This window comes from Poecilia mexicana, unplaced genomic scaffold (assembly GCF_051168715.1).
Source record: "Poecilia mexicana isolate PSO_F unplaced genomic scaffold, ASM5116871v1 scaffold_21, whole genome shotgun sequence".
In the NCBI taxonomy this organism is placed as follows: domain Eukaryota; kingdom Metazoa; phylum Chordata; class Actinopteri; order Cyprinodontiformes; family Poeciliidae; genus Poecilia; species Poecilia mexicana.
In genome coordinates this window covers 7,285,130-7,301,431 of record NW_028263390.1, presented here as the reverse complement: position 1 = coordinate 7,301,431, position 16,302 = coordinate 7,285,130, and the positions used below count along the sequence as shown (strand labels likewise).

The window sequence follows — 16,302 nt, the reverse complement described above, 5'->3', positions numbered from 1 at the left end:
TGAAGCGGTCTCTCCTCCGGCCGACGTTTTCTGTCTGGTTGAGGTCAGGATTGCGCAGACCGCTCCACTTCCTCATCCACGTCCCTGTGCTCCTTGCTTTTTAGCAATCATGTCGGAGCAGGAAACAGTCATCCATAGGGATGAAATTATCCTGAAGCAGTAAGCGCTCCCTTTACTGGAATTACTTTTTGATGACGTAAGGGTTAAATTTAGCTGCTCGATCAGGAATCCCCTCCAGTAAACGCTCTGTTTGTACTCGGACAGAACTCCTTCCTTCCTCTGATCACACTTTTGTGATCTAACAGCTGAGCTGACCAAGGAATACTTAAAAGCGAGGTAACGAGGTACCTGCCACTTCTTTGAAGCAGCTTGCATATTTCATGCAGACGGCCGCGGCTTCTCAGCCTCCTTCACCGCTCTGATGTACAGGCGACCCACGGGATACATTTCCCCACATTTTCTCATATTTCTGAGAGCTTTCAGCTCCTCCTGCCTCAAATTCTGAGTAACTTTTCTCATCTTTCTTGCTTGTTTTTCGTCCACTATCTGGACTTGGGTTATCTAAAGCGGACTGACAGATACAGGGATTTTTTTTTTTTTGGGTGAACCAGGTTGACCTTCTTTGACCCACAGTGGAGTTCAGTTTCACATATTACTTGCCTCTCCAAATGAACTGGATTTTCTGGGCAAATGAGCCGCACTTTCGTTCAGCAAAGCTAGTGTGACTGAAAACTTCTCGTCTGTAGGTAAACTAGTGACTGCTCATGATGTCTTAATAAAACCCAACTTTAAAAAAGAAACAACTTTAACCCCAAACCTGGTCTTTTTACATGACAGTGCGCAGAAACCCAATGAAGATTTAAATGTCCCTGCAGTGCAGCACTGCTTTCAGCACAGGTGGTAAAACAGCCAAGTGAAAATACTCCTGATTCGCTGCATATTTTTCTAATATGAACCAAAAGCTGTTTTATAAATAAAAATAACACAAATGAAGATTATTTCCATCAATTCTGCTGTTAAGTTAAAAATGTGCTTTATTGTAAATAAGAATATTTTATTGTGCATTTCTGAAATAGTTATGCTTACTGGGTTTGTTTGGTCAAAGTCTCTTTAATTTGTATGTTTTTGTATTTTCACTGGTGATTACATTGTGGCCTCCAAAAGTATTCACACATTGAACAACAACCTTCAGTATACCTTATTGGGTCTTAAAGCCACAGGCCAAAACAAAGTAGTGTGTTCAGTATGAGCACAACACTCTAACCAGACGGTCACAGCTACAACGAAATGGTTAAGAACAAAGTCTGGTCATGTGTCCCAGTCAAAGTCCAGACCAAAATTTTAATTGAAAATGTGGTAAGATTTGCAAATAGTAGCTCACAGATGAGCCTGAACCTGAGTTTCAGAGGGGAACGTTTTCAGATTTAATGAGTGTCACCAGTTTACTTTTTAATTTAAGGAGTTAAAAATCTGTAATTATTGTTATTTTTCTTCCATTTAGCTATTCTGCACAACTTTGTGTTGGCCAATCACTTAAAATCTCAACAAAGTACAGAATTGTGATTGTACTGTGACAAAATGTGAAAGCGAACCAAGAGAAAGAATAGCTTTGAAAGGCACATAGTCAAAACAATAATGGTGCATTAACAGTGAAGGCCAAATACAGGAAATGATGCAGAAGGGAAATTATGGAGAATAGAAACTCAAAAGTGACACACTTTGTCAGTACCTGCAAAACACGTTTACCTCACTAATATGCTTATCTGGTTTCTCTGTAATAATGTGGTGCAGCCTGATTGTACCATAAACTCTTTATGATCAATACAGAGAGTGAATAAAAGAGAAAACCTAAAAAAAAAGAAGAAAAAATCAGGGCTGTTCAGATCAGAATGCAGGAAGCAAATTCTTGTACAAGGTTTGGACAGATTTTACTAAGCAAATACTTTATAATATTATTTTGGTTCTCCAAAGTACAAAAAAGAGATTAAACTGATGAAAATTCTGATGATGGAGGTGAAATCTATATTCAGCAGGAGAGAAAAACCCAAATCGGTTTAAAGGTTTTGTGTGTTGCTATTATTGCCATCTAGTGGTCAGGATGGAACTAGCAATCTCCACGTAAACCAACTATTTTCCCTTTATTTACTAAAGTATTCTTATTCAGTATATGAGTAGTTAGTGCAGAAAACATTTATATTATAAAGATTAGCAGTAAGACAGTGTGAGCATGCTGTTGGTAAATTCTGCATGGTTTTAATCGTCTTAACATGCAATACGTCATTATTTGATGAATTCTGATGCATTCGGTGACACTACATTTGCTCCGGACAACAAAGGCAAAGTGACAAATCAAACACATCCACGTATGTGTCACCCACGGCTTTTTAACCAATTATTTTCTGTGATTCACCTGCATTTTTGCCACTATGCCACAATCAGTGCAGCCAGAAAAGTTGACATGTTTTTTTTGAAGACATGTCATGACGCCTCTTTGGAGTTTTTCCAACGACTACATAAATAGCTAGCCTCACTTCAGCAACAAAACACTAAAAGTGTAACCCAAAAGTGCTGATATTTCACTTTTTTTGACTACTGTCAAAACTGATATAAAAGCAGAACCACTGCATTCGTTATGTTCTTGAATTATGCTCTACAGAAGTAACTTCAACAGTCATACACGTCTCCAAAAATTTAGTTTTTAAGTGCAGAGTTTCATTTTTACAACACAAACCTGTTTTAGATGGTGCCTTTAAAGTTACATACCGCTCAAGTTGTAATAGGTGTTGTACATTTACACATCATGACACAAGGCTCAGACAGAATAACAGCACCTTCTTTACAATCTTGCGTTCTTGCATGAACCGCCGTTGGGGAACGGGCTCCGTGTGGCCTTCAAGGACAGCACAGCTACCGTATCGTTTAAACACACGACGCACACAGAAGCACAACTCCTCCACAACATAAAAAAACGAAGTCCATAAAGTGAACATTTCCACTTTCTCTGGCAGTTCTTGTAAGTTTCCCGTTATATTTCTCCGTACAGCATTTGGCTTTGAACTTTTGCTACCCGGCATCTTCTCTCTCTGCGACCTTAAATGTGCTGTAACATCTCAAACCCGCCGATTTTGATCATTACTTGTGTAAATGCGATTTACTCAGATGTCAGATATCCCAACTCCAGGACTGAATTGGACACTTATTTTATACATATTTATATATTTGTTACTGTTAGAACATTCACAGTTTTTAACACCGTCATTTTTACCCATCATGCCTGTCTGTCTAAGGACCCGGCTACCTGGACACCTTTCCATTCCAGAATCATGAGACCTCCGACAACTCATCTCGGCTCAGTCTTATTTTTAGATTTCCTTCACAACAAAGTCACTCTCTCGACTCGGTGATCTCCTGCACGGTTTCCCGCGCTACTTCCTTGGACTTGAGGTTGACGCTAACCATGTAAATGTTTTCGCTGACGCTGTTGGAGACCTGGCACGCGTGGGAGCCCAGGCACGGCCACGACAGCTGCTTCACCTCCTTTTTGAAGCTCTGGCTGAAGAAGTAGTAGATCAAAGGGTTGTACACGGTGGAGCTCTTTGCAAACATGCAAGGCAGCAGACTGACCTCGGGCGGGATTTTGCTGCTGTCATTCAAAACGGACCACAGGCTCACCAAGCCGTAGGGCGTCCAGCAAACCACGAAGCCTACGCTGATCAAAACGGCAATCTGCAACAGAACATCAGAGACGGTGAAAAAGAAATCCCACTGCAGCATCTGAAAATATAATATAAATGCTTTAGCGGTTAATGTTCTCTTTGTCTTTTGGACTTGTGAAAAAATTATTTAGATTTAGTATTATTTTAGCTGAACTCACACTTTTCTGTTGTTTTTGGTTTAAGGGTCTCTAGACAATGTGATCCTTACCAGCAAATTCCCAAAACACTTTGCGCTCGTTAAACTGTGTGCATTATGTTTAGTTGTCAAACTATATGCAGACTACACACAGCATCTTTCAGAAATTCATTTGTGTTGTTTTATCACATAAAATTAGGCTAAAGGAAAACAAATAATTTCAGAACGCACATGGGCTTTACTTTTGACAAAGACGCCGAATCGGCCACAGCCGTGTCGGCGCGGAGTAACTTACTATCAGAAGCCTCCGATGGAGTTTGACGATGTTGGGGACGTGGTTGCTGTTCGTCGACTTCTTGTAGGTGAAGTAGAGCCTTATGGCGATGCCAAAGTAGCAGAAAATAATGATGACACTTGGCACAAGCAGGTTCACGCAGAACAGAGAGACGACAAAAGAGAAGCCCTCGTGTTTCATTTGTCCCCAGGCGAGCGAACAGGACAGGCCGAAGGGCTCCGGGCCGTACCGCCCCCAGCCCAGAATGGGGAACAGAGCCCAGATCAGAGCGTACAGCCAGGTCCACATACACAGCATCTTCACCTTCTTCCAGCTGATCTTCTCCTCTGCAGAGAGACAGAGAGAGAGAGAGAGAGAGAGGTAATTTATTGATAAAAATGAGAATTACCTCATTTTTACCAATGAATAAAATGAGGTAATTTTATTTTTGTCCATTTGTCCAGATTCAAACGGACAAAACGATAATGGTACAACAGACCGAACATTGTAATCATTGGTATGCAGCATAACCCATCAACATTTAAATCTATGATAATTCGACTGAATAACCATGGTTCCAAACCAGGCAGAGTGGGATTCAGAATTGATTTGAAACACATTTGTTTCTCCAAATTGCCTTTTTTATTTTAAATGTAAAAAAAAAAAAAAAAATTTCTTTTGATGTCTTTTTCCTAACAGGCTACTTCACATTTGTTTCTGCCATCAAAAGAATTGTTCATAAGAGGAAATTTGATTTCCTACTCGTAGTGTTTAGCCTGGAGCTGTGTGCTGATGAGTCCTCCTCCAAGGTGAAACTTATGGAGTGAAAATAGTCTCAAAATATCTGTGCGTGTCATTGTTGCTGCTAAAAACTAATCACATCTGTTTTATTAGTGTACGGCCAATACAGTTTTCTCGAGATTTCTTTCTTTTGTTTCTTTGTAACCCCTAGCTTACAGAGTGACGCACGTTCTCCCTGCAGGCGTGGGGTTTCCTCCGTGTGTTTCACCTTCCTCCTACACTCCAGACTCACGCATGTTGCATTGGCCACTCTGAAGCTCTCTCTGCTAGGTGTGAACGCGTGTTTGTTGTTGTCTGCCCTTTTTTCTGTGGGGTTCAGTCCTAGATTTAGTTCTGCACAGAGTTACTCTGGCAGCTCTGACAGAGACGATCTCATTCTTGACAAAAGCAACTGAATGCGCCAGCTGAGGCAAAACGTCATCACGTGTCAATCGCATGGAAAACCCTGACTTTTTGGATAGCGCGTTGTTTATAGTCTCTCTTTTTCGCTGACAACTTTTTGACGTTAAATATGTGTTGATGACAACTGAGCCAAAATCCTGCCACCCTGATGTCCGACAGATGCAAACCAAGTTTAAACGTTCCGATGTTTTAATGTTTCCTTTATAAGATTTCAACAAGAAACTACCTATCTTCCTGGAAGCAAATGATGACAACAACGTTTTTTAGACCTGGTTACCCATAACCCACAAACTGTGGGTTATGGGTCACAAACTGTGACAAAACAGATGCTTGAAAATGCTTTTCTGGATTCTAGCAGTCATATGCTGCTTGTTAGTTATTTTTTAATATTTAAAAAAAAAGAAGAAACAACCAAATGAGATTTGAGGTTTGGAAAACTTCAATATGCTAATAGTAACAATGGTCAACCTTTACACGCGTCACTAACTTTTAACAATCCGAAGAAACCGATTTGACTGCACTTAAAGAATTTGTCTTGATCCACAAAGCCCAGGCAAAAAGAAAGATTCATGGAAAAATGTATGAAAGAATTAATTTATGATTAAAATGGCAGTTTCAAGAAAGGGGGTGGTGGGGGGGACACACCATAAACATATAAAGACAAAATGAAAATGCAATTTCTTGAATAGAAGGTTTCATATTCATTAAAATCAAGCAGGAAACAGAACACACCTCTTCGTTTAGGTAAACAGTTTTATATACGAGCGCATTTTTAAAAAGAACGCTAATTCTTGTCGTACCTGTATTCATGTCTGCTGTGCTCACTCTCGACTCTGATGAAGACACACATGATGGTAAGTAAAAGCTGAATAGGCCTGGATCAGTGAGCTCCAGGCCTATTCTGTATCGTTCATGCTATGTGTATATTTTTTATTATAATTAATTTTATTATTTTTTATTATTATTATGAAAGCTGGGAGTTATGACCACACATATTCACTTCAATCTCAGCTTTGTCTTGGCAGCCATTTAAAAACAAGCTTTTTTTTTTCTTTTAAATTGTTCTATAATGAACTTTAGCATTAAACAGGTCCCATGTTTGCATTGAGCTTCTTACGCCTCTGGACAACCACAGCAGATATAAGGTAATGGGTTTCTTGTGCTTATTTCCTTGATCTTGCTGACCAAAGAGCTAAAGATGAAGCTCTTCAGTGTTTTTTTTTTTAAATTGCCATATTGCACAGACTGACCTTGGGGTGAATTCTCTGGACCGCTGATTCCTAGGAAGATTGGAAATTGACTTAAATGTCTTTCTTGCTGTAAATTGATAGACTATTGTTCGGAAATGACCTTCCAGACCTCAATGGTGCAATTTGTCAGCCTTGGCATTGTTTTAACCTCTGGAGAAGTAAGCTACCAGAGCCCCATCTACCGAGATGGTTTTATTGATTATCAGCTAATCAAGTGCATTTGCTTTGCAACTACTGGCTCCCTACTTACCCTTTTAAATTGTATGGAAGCAGCAGAACTGGCATGGTGGAAATCATCTGTTTTCTCCATTTGACATGAGATTTAAATAATCTGGACTGCAGAGATTGCGAAAACAGATGTTTGATGTTGCAAACAGCAAAGAACTTTCTTAAAAACAACAAATTTCAACTCAATTTAAATGACTTACTGGGAGAGTGCAGATTGAGGGACACAATGAAGCGCACTACGGCCAAGATGGTGAGGTTCATGATGCTGGCAATGCCGAAGAAGAAGCCCGCCAGACCGTAGTAGACGCAGGAAACGTCTCCGCCAAGCCAGCGGTGGCTCCAGGCCGAGGCCACGGCCAGGGGATACATGGTGACGGCCATGCCGAGATCCGTCACCGCCAAGTTCACGCTGAGCAGCTCCGGCGGCTTCATCCGGGACGACCTTCTGAACGCCATGATGAGGACAAGCAGGTTTCCCACTGCGGAGAGCACGGCTGAGACAGACGGGAGACAGAGACGGATGTCTGATCATTGTCTGATCAGAGCCACTCGCAGGGTAATCTTTCAGAAATGGATGTTGCAGGGAGTCAGAAAAGGTGCAGGAATGGCTACGCTAAGCCACAACACAATGAGATTCTTTCTGCACTCAGTTTGTGCTGAACAGGGAACCGACCCAGTCGATGGGCAGATGTTTGGGAAAAGCATGGGTAGGTTGTAGCTGGATCACAGGGACTTTTACAGCTGAGATTCTCCAATACAATATAGCTTAAGAGTTCTTCTACGCACAATCCTATCGCATTTATACTTTTTCAGTGTAAAGAAACCTACTACACAGCAAAAACACAAAATCTCACCAAGTATTTTTGGTCTAGTTTCTAGTGAAAATATCTTGGTACACTTGAAATAAGGCAAAATTAACTTGCAGTAACTTTTCATCACGAAATAGGAGCTGGATTTAGGTCAATCATTTCTTAATATTCATGAAAACTACTAGTAATAGTATTACTGGCAGAAAGACATTTTTTTCATGTCATAAGTTATCTGCCAGTGGAATTAGTACTTACTTAAACTTGTATTTACTTAAAACAAGCTTCTACTTCTTACTGGAAACTTACTTGTAAGCTGATTCTATGTCATTTCAAGAGTATCATGACAAACTAATGGCTGATCAAGCTTAAAATTCATGCAAACAAACAGTTTTCCTATGCAACTCTAATCAGGACACATCGCTTCCTGATCTCTAAGCAGTACACTCAAACAGGAGCTGATTTTTGACTGGTTATCGATTCGGTTTGTTTGTTTGTTTATGAGACGCCAGATTTTGTTTGGTTCCAACAAGCTGAACAACGTACCCTGTCACGGCTTCAACAAAATACCAAGTCTGTTTTCAGAGACTGCCGATCAGTCAAGCGTGTAAACCTGAGAGGTGAAGGAAAGTGTAAACCAAACACACAAGGTGGGAAGTGCTAAATGCATGTCCCTCCTGCGAAGCAGAATGTTTTCGCCGAGCAAAATTCACCAAAGATTAAAACACAGTGACATAATTACCAGAAGCAACCCAAAGAAAGTGAATGTTGGTGTCATTTTACAGAGGATTAGATAATGGCTGTTCCTATAACAAAAACATGTGATTTAATAGAGTGCTGAGTTTCACAGCTATTTTAGAACTTGAAGAGATTTATAAATCTAACTGAAAATGACCACAAATCCCTAATCTGCTTTATTTTTTCAGCACAATTAGATTTATAGAACTCCCAACACGACTTGCTTCAACATTCTTTAGCCGTGTAAATCTGGATCTGGGAAAACGTCTAACAGTGGAAAATAACAATGACCAAATCACTACTCTAGCTTGCAATGGTCACACTTGTTCTTTTCAACCTGCAGTTTTAATTGGGGCATTTGACAAACCAGAACAGACGTCAGAAAAGTGTTCAACTCGCCGCCGTTACTATGGTGATTATTATAACAAGAGGAAGTAGTGATAACTCAACAGGATGTTTTGCTTTAGCGTCCTACATTTTCATTGGCGTTTGCGTCTTCACTGCATGAAGCAGACTCCTTGAAGTTGAACAGCTTGGCTGCATATTCTCTGGACTTTAGACAGATTAAATGTCTGATCCTTCTGCATCGATTGTGCAAATCTATTAAGGCCACATGGATCTGGCTTTTCGGGCCGGTCTGAGTGCAGTTTGCATGTTCTCCTTGTGCGTGTGTGTGTGTGTGTGTGTGTGTGTGTGTGTGTGTGTTTTTCTGAGTATTCCAGCATTCTATCATCATCCTCATTATGCTAAATTGTATATTGTCTCCATGTCATTTATTGCACACAATTGAACAAACTTGCAAGTTGTTTTTGGTGATAAAAAAAAATGGCAAGCTATTGTTATCAAACCTCGTTTTACTCCAGAACCATTTACTGCTGTGGGAGTGTTTTTTTCATGAGCAATGTAATCACACAGATGCCTAAAATCCTAAGTAAAACATAACCACAAATGCACGTTGTCTACTTTAACGGACAAATACTTTGTTGCAATTTCCTTTCAAAACACGATAATTTCCTAAAAATCCCCTCATACATTTGAGTCGTCTGATGTTAATTGTTGCCTCTTCTATCCTTTTCGTATTTATCCAGATATTCCAGACCAGCTAGTCATTTCTGGCTGACTGCTTGTCACGTGGATTAATGGTTTAAAGATGAACTTCCACCTGCTATCCAGTAGGTGGCAGTGTATGCGGGAACATGATGGTGTTTCTAAACATCCACAAAAGGAGAGCAAAAATGGTTTTTGTTTCTTTTCACTGTGGTACCTAGTAAGCTTGAAAGTGATAATTATTTGAGGTGTGCATCAGAGATGGTGTTAGGACCCTGAAACATTGAGTTTAGCCCACAAACAGTTCAACTTCAGCATGAAATACAGAAGGAATGTTAACAAATGAGAATATTAGGAAAGCTTATGCTAAATTATGCCAGGCCTGAGATATGCAGGAGAAATCCTCCAGTGGCAAAAAGCTTTTCTTTACTCTCCATCTGAGGGTAAAACTGTGCTGTTGGTGGCTAGTGGGCAGATTACTAAAGCACTGCCAAGTGTAAAACTGTCATGCAAGCTAGCTGTGTAGCAAAACAGACTGAAAACTGCTAACAAATATTATTTATCTGCTGCCTTCTTTAATCAAACCATGTCTTCAAACTGTTGAAGAGAACACATTCACCCGTGAGCCAAGTGAAGGCATAATTTTACAGTAAATCGTACAAGATTTTGAATTTTTAATAGCATATCAAGGATTTTAATCTTGACCTGACAAGTTTGCAGCACATCACATGTAACTAGCTTCTGTGTGTCGGTTCTCTTTTGCTCTCTAGTATGAAGCAGAGGCATTCAGGTCCAGTTTTCATGATTATTATTATCTTTATCTTTCTTCCCCTTTTACTGAAAAGGTCAGCATCGCGACTAATCTTTTAACTTTTCACAAACAACTAGAGGTTCAGTCTGGGTTCAGTCCGAAAACTAGAATGAGAACCGCCTTCAGAATTTAATTGCCTTTTTAATTCAGCGGCAACAGATAACACACTAATTAGGATGTTCAAACATTTACTGTGACATCCCATCATGCTGATGTGACAAAATCTTCAAGTGAAAGTTTCTGTTTCATTTGTGTGTAAAACTGAAACTGTGTATCATCCTAGATGCAGGCAGTCAGGTGTCTGGAAGCCCACTGTCATCTCCAGCCTTGTGGCCAATAAACTGTCACTGATAAATTACCTCAAAGGTTGTGGTTGTAAAATAATAAAATGTAGAAAAAGTTCCAAGGACATGGATAATTTTCCAAGGCATGTACTTTTGACTTATCTGGCATATAAAGAGTAAATGTCCCCGTCTTGTTCCTTAAAACTGCAATATTAAGCTTTAACACTTTCTACCACAGCCTGGAATTAATCTTTAGCCCCAAACTTCACCAAAGAGCCACTTTGGGACTATAAAGCTCAGAGCACAGCGGCCCAATCGACTTCCAGCTCACTGAGGATTACTTTCAAGGAAGCATTACTAAGTCAATATAGCTCTAAAAAACTCACAGAGCAAGAACAAAGAGGGAATCGATGGGGACAAACAACGTTAGCTTGACTGCTTAGGACAACAAAAGGACGCGTGTTTTTAGCATACACACGCTCTCTTATCAATGGCTGGAGTGAAACACAAGTAACATCTGGAAAGCCTTGTTAATTTTAGGTTAATGGAGCTTTCCATTAAATAAACACATTCCTTTTTTTATAATGTTCTATTGACTGGGAGGGATTATCCAGTGGTGGTGGTGAGTGGATGTAGCATTAGCATAAAGGTAAATGGTAAAAAAAACATCATTATACATTACTATTTTAAAAACAAGTACAGTGGAAAATGCATAATTTACTCTAATGGCTTTTGATGCTTTTTAAACAACTTCATCACGACATAAATGTTTAATTTTGGTTATTTTAAGCATGTATTTGAACTGTTATTATTTCAGGTCAGTCAAGGTTGCAACAAATATAATATATACACCCATACACGTGCGCACACACACACACAAACAAACATGTCTTTGGTCTCTTTCCATAAGCTTCACACAATAGTAGGTTCATTTCAAAATCTGAAAAAACGCAAGAAAAACATTCTCCCTCTCACTATTTATTCATGATAAACAAACAAAATGGACAACATTTTCTCACTCGCAGCCCTTGCTTACTTTAAAACCTCACAAAGCTCAAAACTAGAAAAGCCCGGGCCATTAAAGGTCACAGAGACACTTCATGATCTGCATCCTGATGCGTCTTGCCAGAAGAAAGTGAGCTACTTGCACCCATATCTTACTGTCTTCCCGCATTGCCAGCACCAGAGGCTGACCTAGAGGTTTAGTTCAGTCTGACTTTATTGCTACGTCTCATTTCAAAGCATTGGCTCTGTTTAGCGTTCTATATCCAGCAGCAAAAAGAGTTAAAAATATCTCAGTGTTGACTGTTTTAGAGCTCCTAATGGACTGCCACCTGAGTGTTTATTTTGCTAAACTGTTGTATTTAAAAAAAAAAAAAAAACTCTGCAGGACAATTAGGTCAAGCTGCAGACCACAGGGGACCGAGGTGGCCGCTGGTCTCTGGGACACCCTGCCAAGGTGCATCAGATCTGAACCCGCCCAAGAGATGAATAAATCTTAAATTTTAAAGATGTGCTATTCTGGGGCACCGAGTGCCACTTTGGGTAGAGCAGGTGCCCCGAGTAATGGAGGCCAGCAATCATCAATGGAGGTTTTATGGATTTACATTCAAGCCTGGAGCCGTTAATGGACAACTTCCTCTTCTTTCTGTCTTTTCTATCTACTAAACCGCAGAGTAAAGGTCATTAAGATACAATATTTATTTTTCCCTGATTTTAAACTCAGTTGAGCTGAAGCGGTCAGTTTATTGTTACGCTTTTTATTGAATCGTTTCTTTTTAAAGTTTATTTGAATCAGGCTTTTGCACACCATTGTATTAAAATGCACATTAGTCAATACGTTTTATAAGCCTTATTAATAAAGCTTAAAGTGGATTGCGTTAAACTGAGACACGCATCAACCAGAACACCGAGAGCGCACGACTTTTGGCTCTTAAAAACATGTCTCAGAGTTCACTTATAGTAGTTTCTCTCTGGATAATTTGTCTTTTTCAGAGTCCCAGAATGCATTTATAAGCTGAATATTTGACTTTACGTGAACCACATCCTTAGAAACGGTGAAAGGCTAATTAATAAGATGATTTTTATTTTTTAATTGAAAACCGTTTTGGTTCTGCTTGTGTCGGAGCAGCAGGCAGATGTAATGTGTGAAATCAAAACCTCTCTCATCTTGGCTGATTACGATTCCTCCATCTGGAGCTTTGTCACATGACTAAACTCACAGTGGAGGAAGGATTTAGATCCTGCTGTGTAACTGAAGTTACATTTGGATTCACATTTGAAGAGACAGATTCAAAGCCCGAAGAAAACAATCCATCCCGTTCTGGCTGAGAGCCATGAACTCCGACTTGAAGGCTTTTCATTCCAACAGCTTAACAGTCTGCTGAAGATCCGACTAGAGGTCATAGTCTGAAGACACCAACAGAACAACATCGGTCTGTATAGAGGCGAGATGCAACCCAAATGTTTGTACACCTAAACAGCCGCCTCTTCATGTTGTGGTCCATTAAAACCACAACACCAGATCAGCTTCAAATCACAGGCCTTGTTGCAGAAACAAACCTGACTGCGTGCCAAGCAGTCTCTCCCAGATCCTTCTCAAGAACATCCCAAACTCCCAGCAAAACCCTCAGCATTAAACAAGCGTAAACATCTGCCTCTTCTGACTCTACAGTTGTGGAAAGGAGGATTTTTTTTTTTTTTTTTTTACAAAGAAACACTTTGAGGCTCAACCTGCAGTAAAAGATCTGGGACAACAGTTCACATCTCCACCAAATGTCACCTACATTTCTGCCAAATAGTTTAGCTATAGTTGCCTTTTATGTTTCAACTAAACTTTGATTTATAGTAGTTGATATGGCAGTTATCCAGGGTTTGATTCTCAACCTCAGGAGCTTTGCTGCACATCCGTCCCTCATTTCTTGTCTAAGACGCTGTGAAAAAGGGCAACCAGTGCTCGGAAATCCATTTAATTTATATTAAAAAAAATAAATAAATCTTCTCTACTTATTAGTCATGCCTTTTAAAATGCTTGCTAACACAAATAGTAAAGCAGCCAATCACATGACAGCAATTTAATGTATATAGGTGTCTAGATGTGGATTGAAGTGAAAAGCAGCAGAAGACCCCAGCAGGTGCCTCTCCTGTCTGCTAGAAGCAGAAGGCCGACACAAGTTCACCAAAGTTGGACATCAACAGATTGAGAAAATGACATCCGAATCCAGTGGGACGTTTTTGGGACGTGGCGTAGCAGGAGATTCTCATCACGTATCAGCAGCAACTCTGTGATGGCATCACTTCAATATATGCAACAGAATCTATAAGGAATGTCTCCGACGTCTTGTTCAGTTTATGTCATGAAGAACTGAGGCAATTCTGATTGGAAAAGGAGGTCTGTAGACACTGACGTGGTTGGTGTGGGTTGACGCTGGACAAAAAAAAGTGGATTTTTTTCATCATATTTCTTTCTTTGCTTGCATATATCTTAGAAAGGACATATATTACAAGGGAAAAAACAAACTTATTTCAGAAATCAAACCTCATCCAACAGCTCAATTTATGGTTTTTGAAATTCTAACAGGCTTTAGCATCTTATTACTTCTGCTTAATTCTGCCTTTATTCCCGAAACTAGGCAAAAACTGATACAATCTTGGAATTTTTTCTTCAACAGGCAGGTGAACTGTATCCATTCATAATCAAGACACGCAGAAAAGTGAACCGATCACCTAAGTCTCATGTGACGTGATCCAAAGCACAGCAGAAACCTGGTTTTTTGTTGTTGTTTTTTTTGCTTAATCGAAAGTGTCGTTGCCAAAGCAACTGCTTTCAAATGGTAAAGTACTAATGCAATGCGTAAATGACAAAAAACAAAACAAAAAAAAAACAAAAAAAAACACAAAAAACAATTATAATTCGTTTTTCTACTTACTTAAAACCAGCAGATAGCAGCCTGCGCCGATATCCAGCGCCGGTGAGAGCGCTGAGGCGTAAATATCCATTTGGAAAGATGAAAAATAAAAATATAGGCGTTTATTTAGAACGGAAGGGTCCTCGTGTGATGTTTAAGTGAAAGTGTGCCGCTGCAGGTCCTGCTGCGCATCCATCTGTCCGCACGCAGGGAGGAGACAGGGGGCTGCAGCTGTGAGCGCACAGCCGGCCAGATCCAAACAGGGGAGGTCGTGCGTAAAGCGGCAGCGCTGCCGTCTGAAGGCTCCCTCTGGTGCTATAGTGTGACTTAACCTTAAGGAGGAGGAGGGACGAGCTTTGATATAAGAATCAAACCTCTTGGAAGTGACTCAGCAGAGGGAAGAACGATGTTTTCCTGACGCATAAACGATCTTTGCGACTGTTTCCCCTCCACTCCCACCTTCCCCCTAGAGACCACTTTAATTCATATGAAAGGTTGACAAATTGGAATATAATTGAAATGTAAATTTATTTCAGAAAAAGTCAGCTAAAAAAAAAGAAAGAAAAACACATGCATTAAACTCAGAAGGATACATTGAAATCACTGTTTGGTTCATTTGGATGAATTTGGCTCACAGCTAATAAATACCCAAAACTAGATTTTGACAGAAGACCAAAAAAAAAAAACGTTCTTGATGCAGAAATCTCAGCATTTGCTGTCCGAATTAATCAATGCAGTGAGTTGTTTCAGTCTATTTATCTTCCTCTTGACAATAGCACATATTCTCCGTGGACTTTAGATCAGGCGAGTCTGCTAGCCAATCAAGCAAAGTGACGTCATCTTCATTACATCAGCTATGGAAACTTAACACAGTCTAAGCCATCTTTCCCAAATGTATGGGCGAGACAAGGCTGCAGTTGTTTCTGCTGCTTGTGGATTTTTTCCTTCCACTAAACTCTCCATTTGGAATTCAAGACACGTCTAAACATTACAAGGCCTTATAAAAGTTTTCTTTTCTTCGATCCTTCAAACAACAACAAGAAAGGAGACGAGAGCAAAAATTCAATGGAGCAGCTTAGAGTGTCTTGGTAGTTGTGGAGAAGCTGAAGAGAGAGAGAGATCCACAGCTTCATCACTCAGGTTTGAAAGCAATACAGCCATTAGTGAGGCAAAATTAACTTGTCAAAATTCAAAAAAAATGTTTGAGAGAGGTATGTGTGCATACTGTGCACATTGCACAGTACCTTGGAATATCCATTACGAGAACTCAAGGTTTCTCAGTTAGGCTCCAGTCTCAGTTCACTGTTTCTTCTGGCTGGACGTGAGAGAACGAGGCCTTTTTCTCGGCCAATAATCGAAAACATAACCTGATAATATGAGCTCAGAAAGCATAACGCCGTCCTGGAAAATGCTCCATGTAATCTGTCATTTCCAGTGAGTCGTTTTGGTTCACGGCGTCGTTTAGAGCTGCGATAGCTTAGGGGGCTCTAGAATTTGCCATTTCTTCTTTGTGCCTGCACTGCTGGATCAAATTAGATATTTTTGCGTCAGATTTATAAACATTTAACTGCATGTTAGAGGGTTTTCTCAGCTTCTAAGCATTTTGATTGTCCTGTAGTCGAAGTCGTTATCCAGAAAAATGTTGGGATAAGTGTTAGAAAGGCTATCTTCCTTTCCTCCCCCCGCCCCCCATCATCTATAGTCCTACTTTGTCACCAGCTGCTGTTTCCCAGAAATCCATTATGGTCGGCCTATAATGACCATAATTTCTATCTGCAAGGACGTCCACAATTACTGCCTCATTCGTCAAATAAGGTGCCTGGAACTCACCGGGGGAAAGTGGCCATCTTGGTTCAACTTTCGTCTCCCCCAGCTGTAATGTCAAAACGAAAACGGACAAG

The 16,302-nt window shown here is 40.1% G+C and overlaps 1 protein-coding gene across 1 annotated transcript; it reads right to left on the bottom strand.

Annotated features, from left to right (window-relative positions):
- Positions 1–2,682: 2,682 nt before the first annotated feature.
- Positions 2,683–15,998, bottom strand: opn8b (opsin 8, group member b). The gene is made up of 4 exons (XM_014992509.2): positions 14,423–15,998; positions 7,008–7,301; positions 4,148–4,473; positions 2,683–3,726 (listed from the first exon to the last, which is right to left on the bottom strand). Exons 1-4 carry the CDS (start codon positions 14,490–14,492, stop codon positions 3,385–3,387), a joined length of 1,032 nt encoding a protein of 343 aa, XP_014847995.2. The 5' UTR covers positions 14,493–15,998; the 3' UTR covers positions 2,683–3,384.
- Positions 15,999–16,302: the final 304 nt, after the last annotated feature.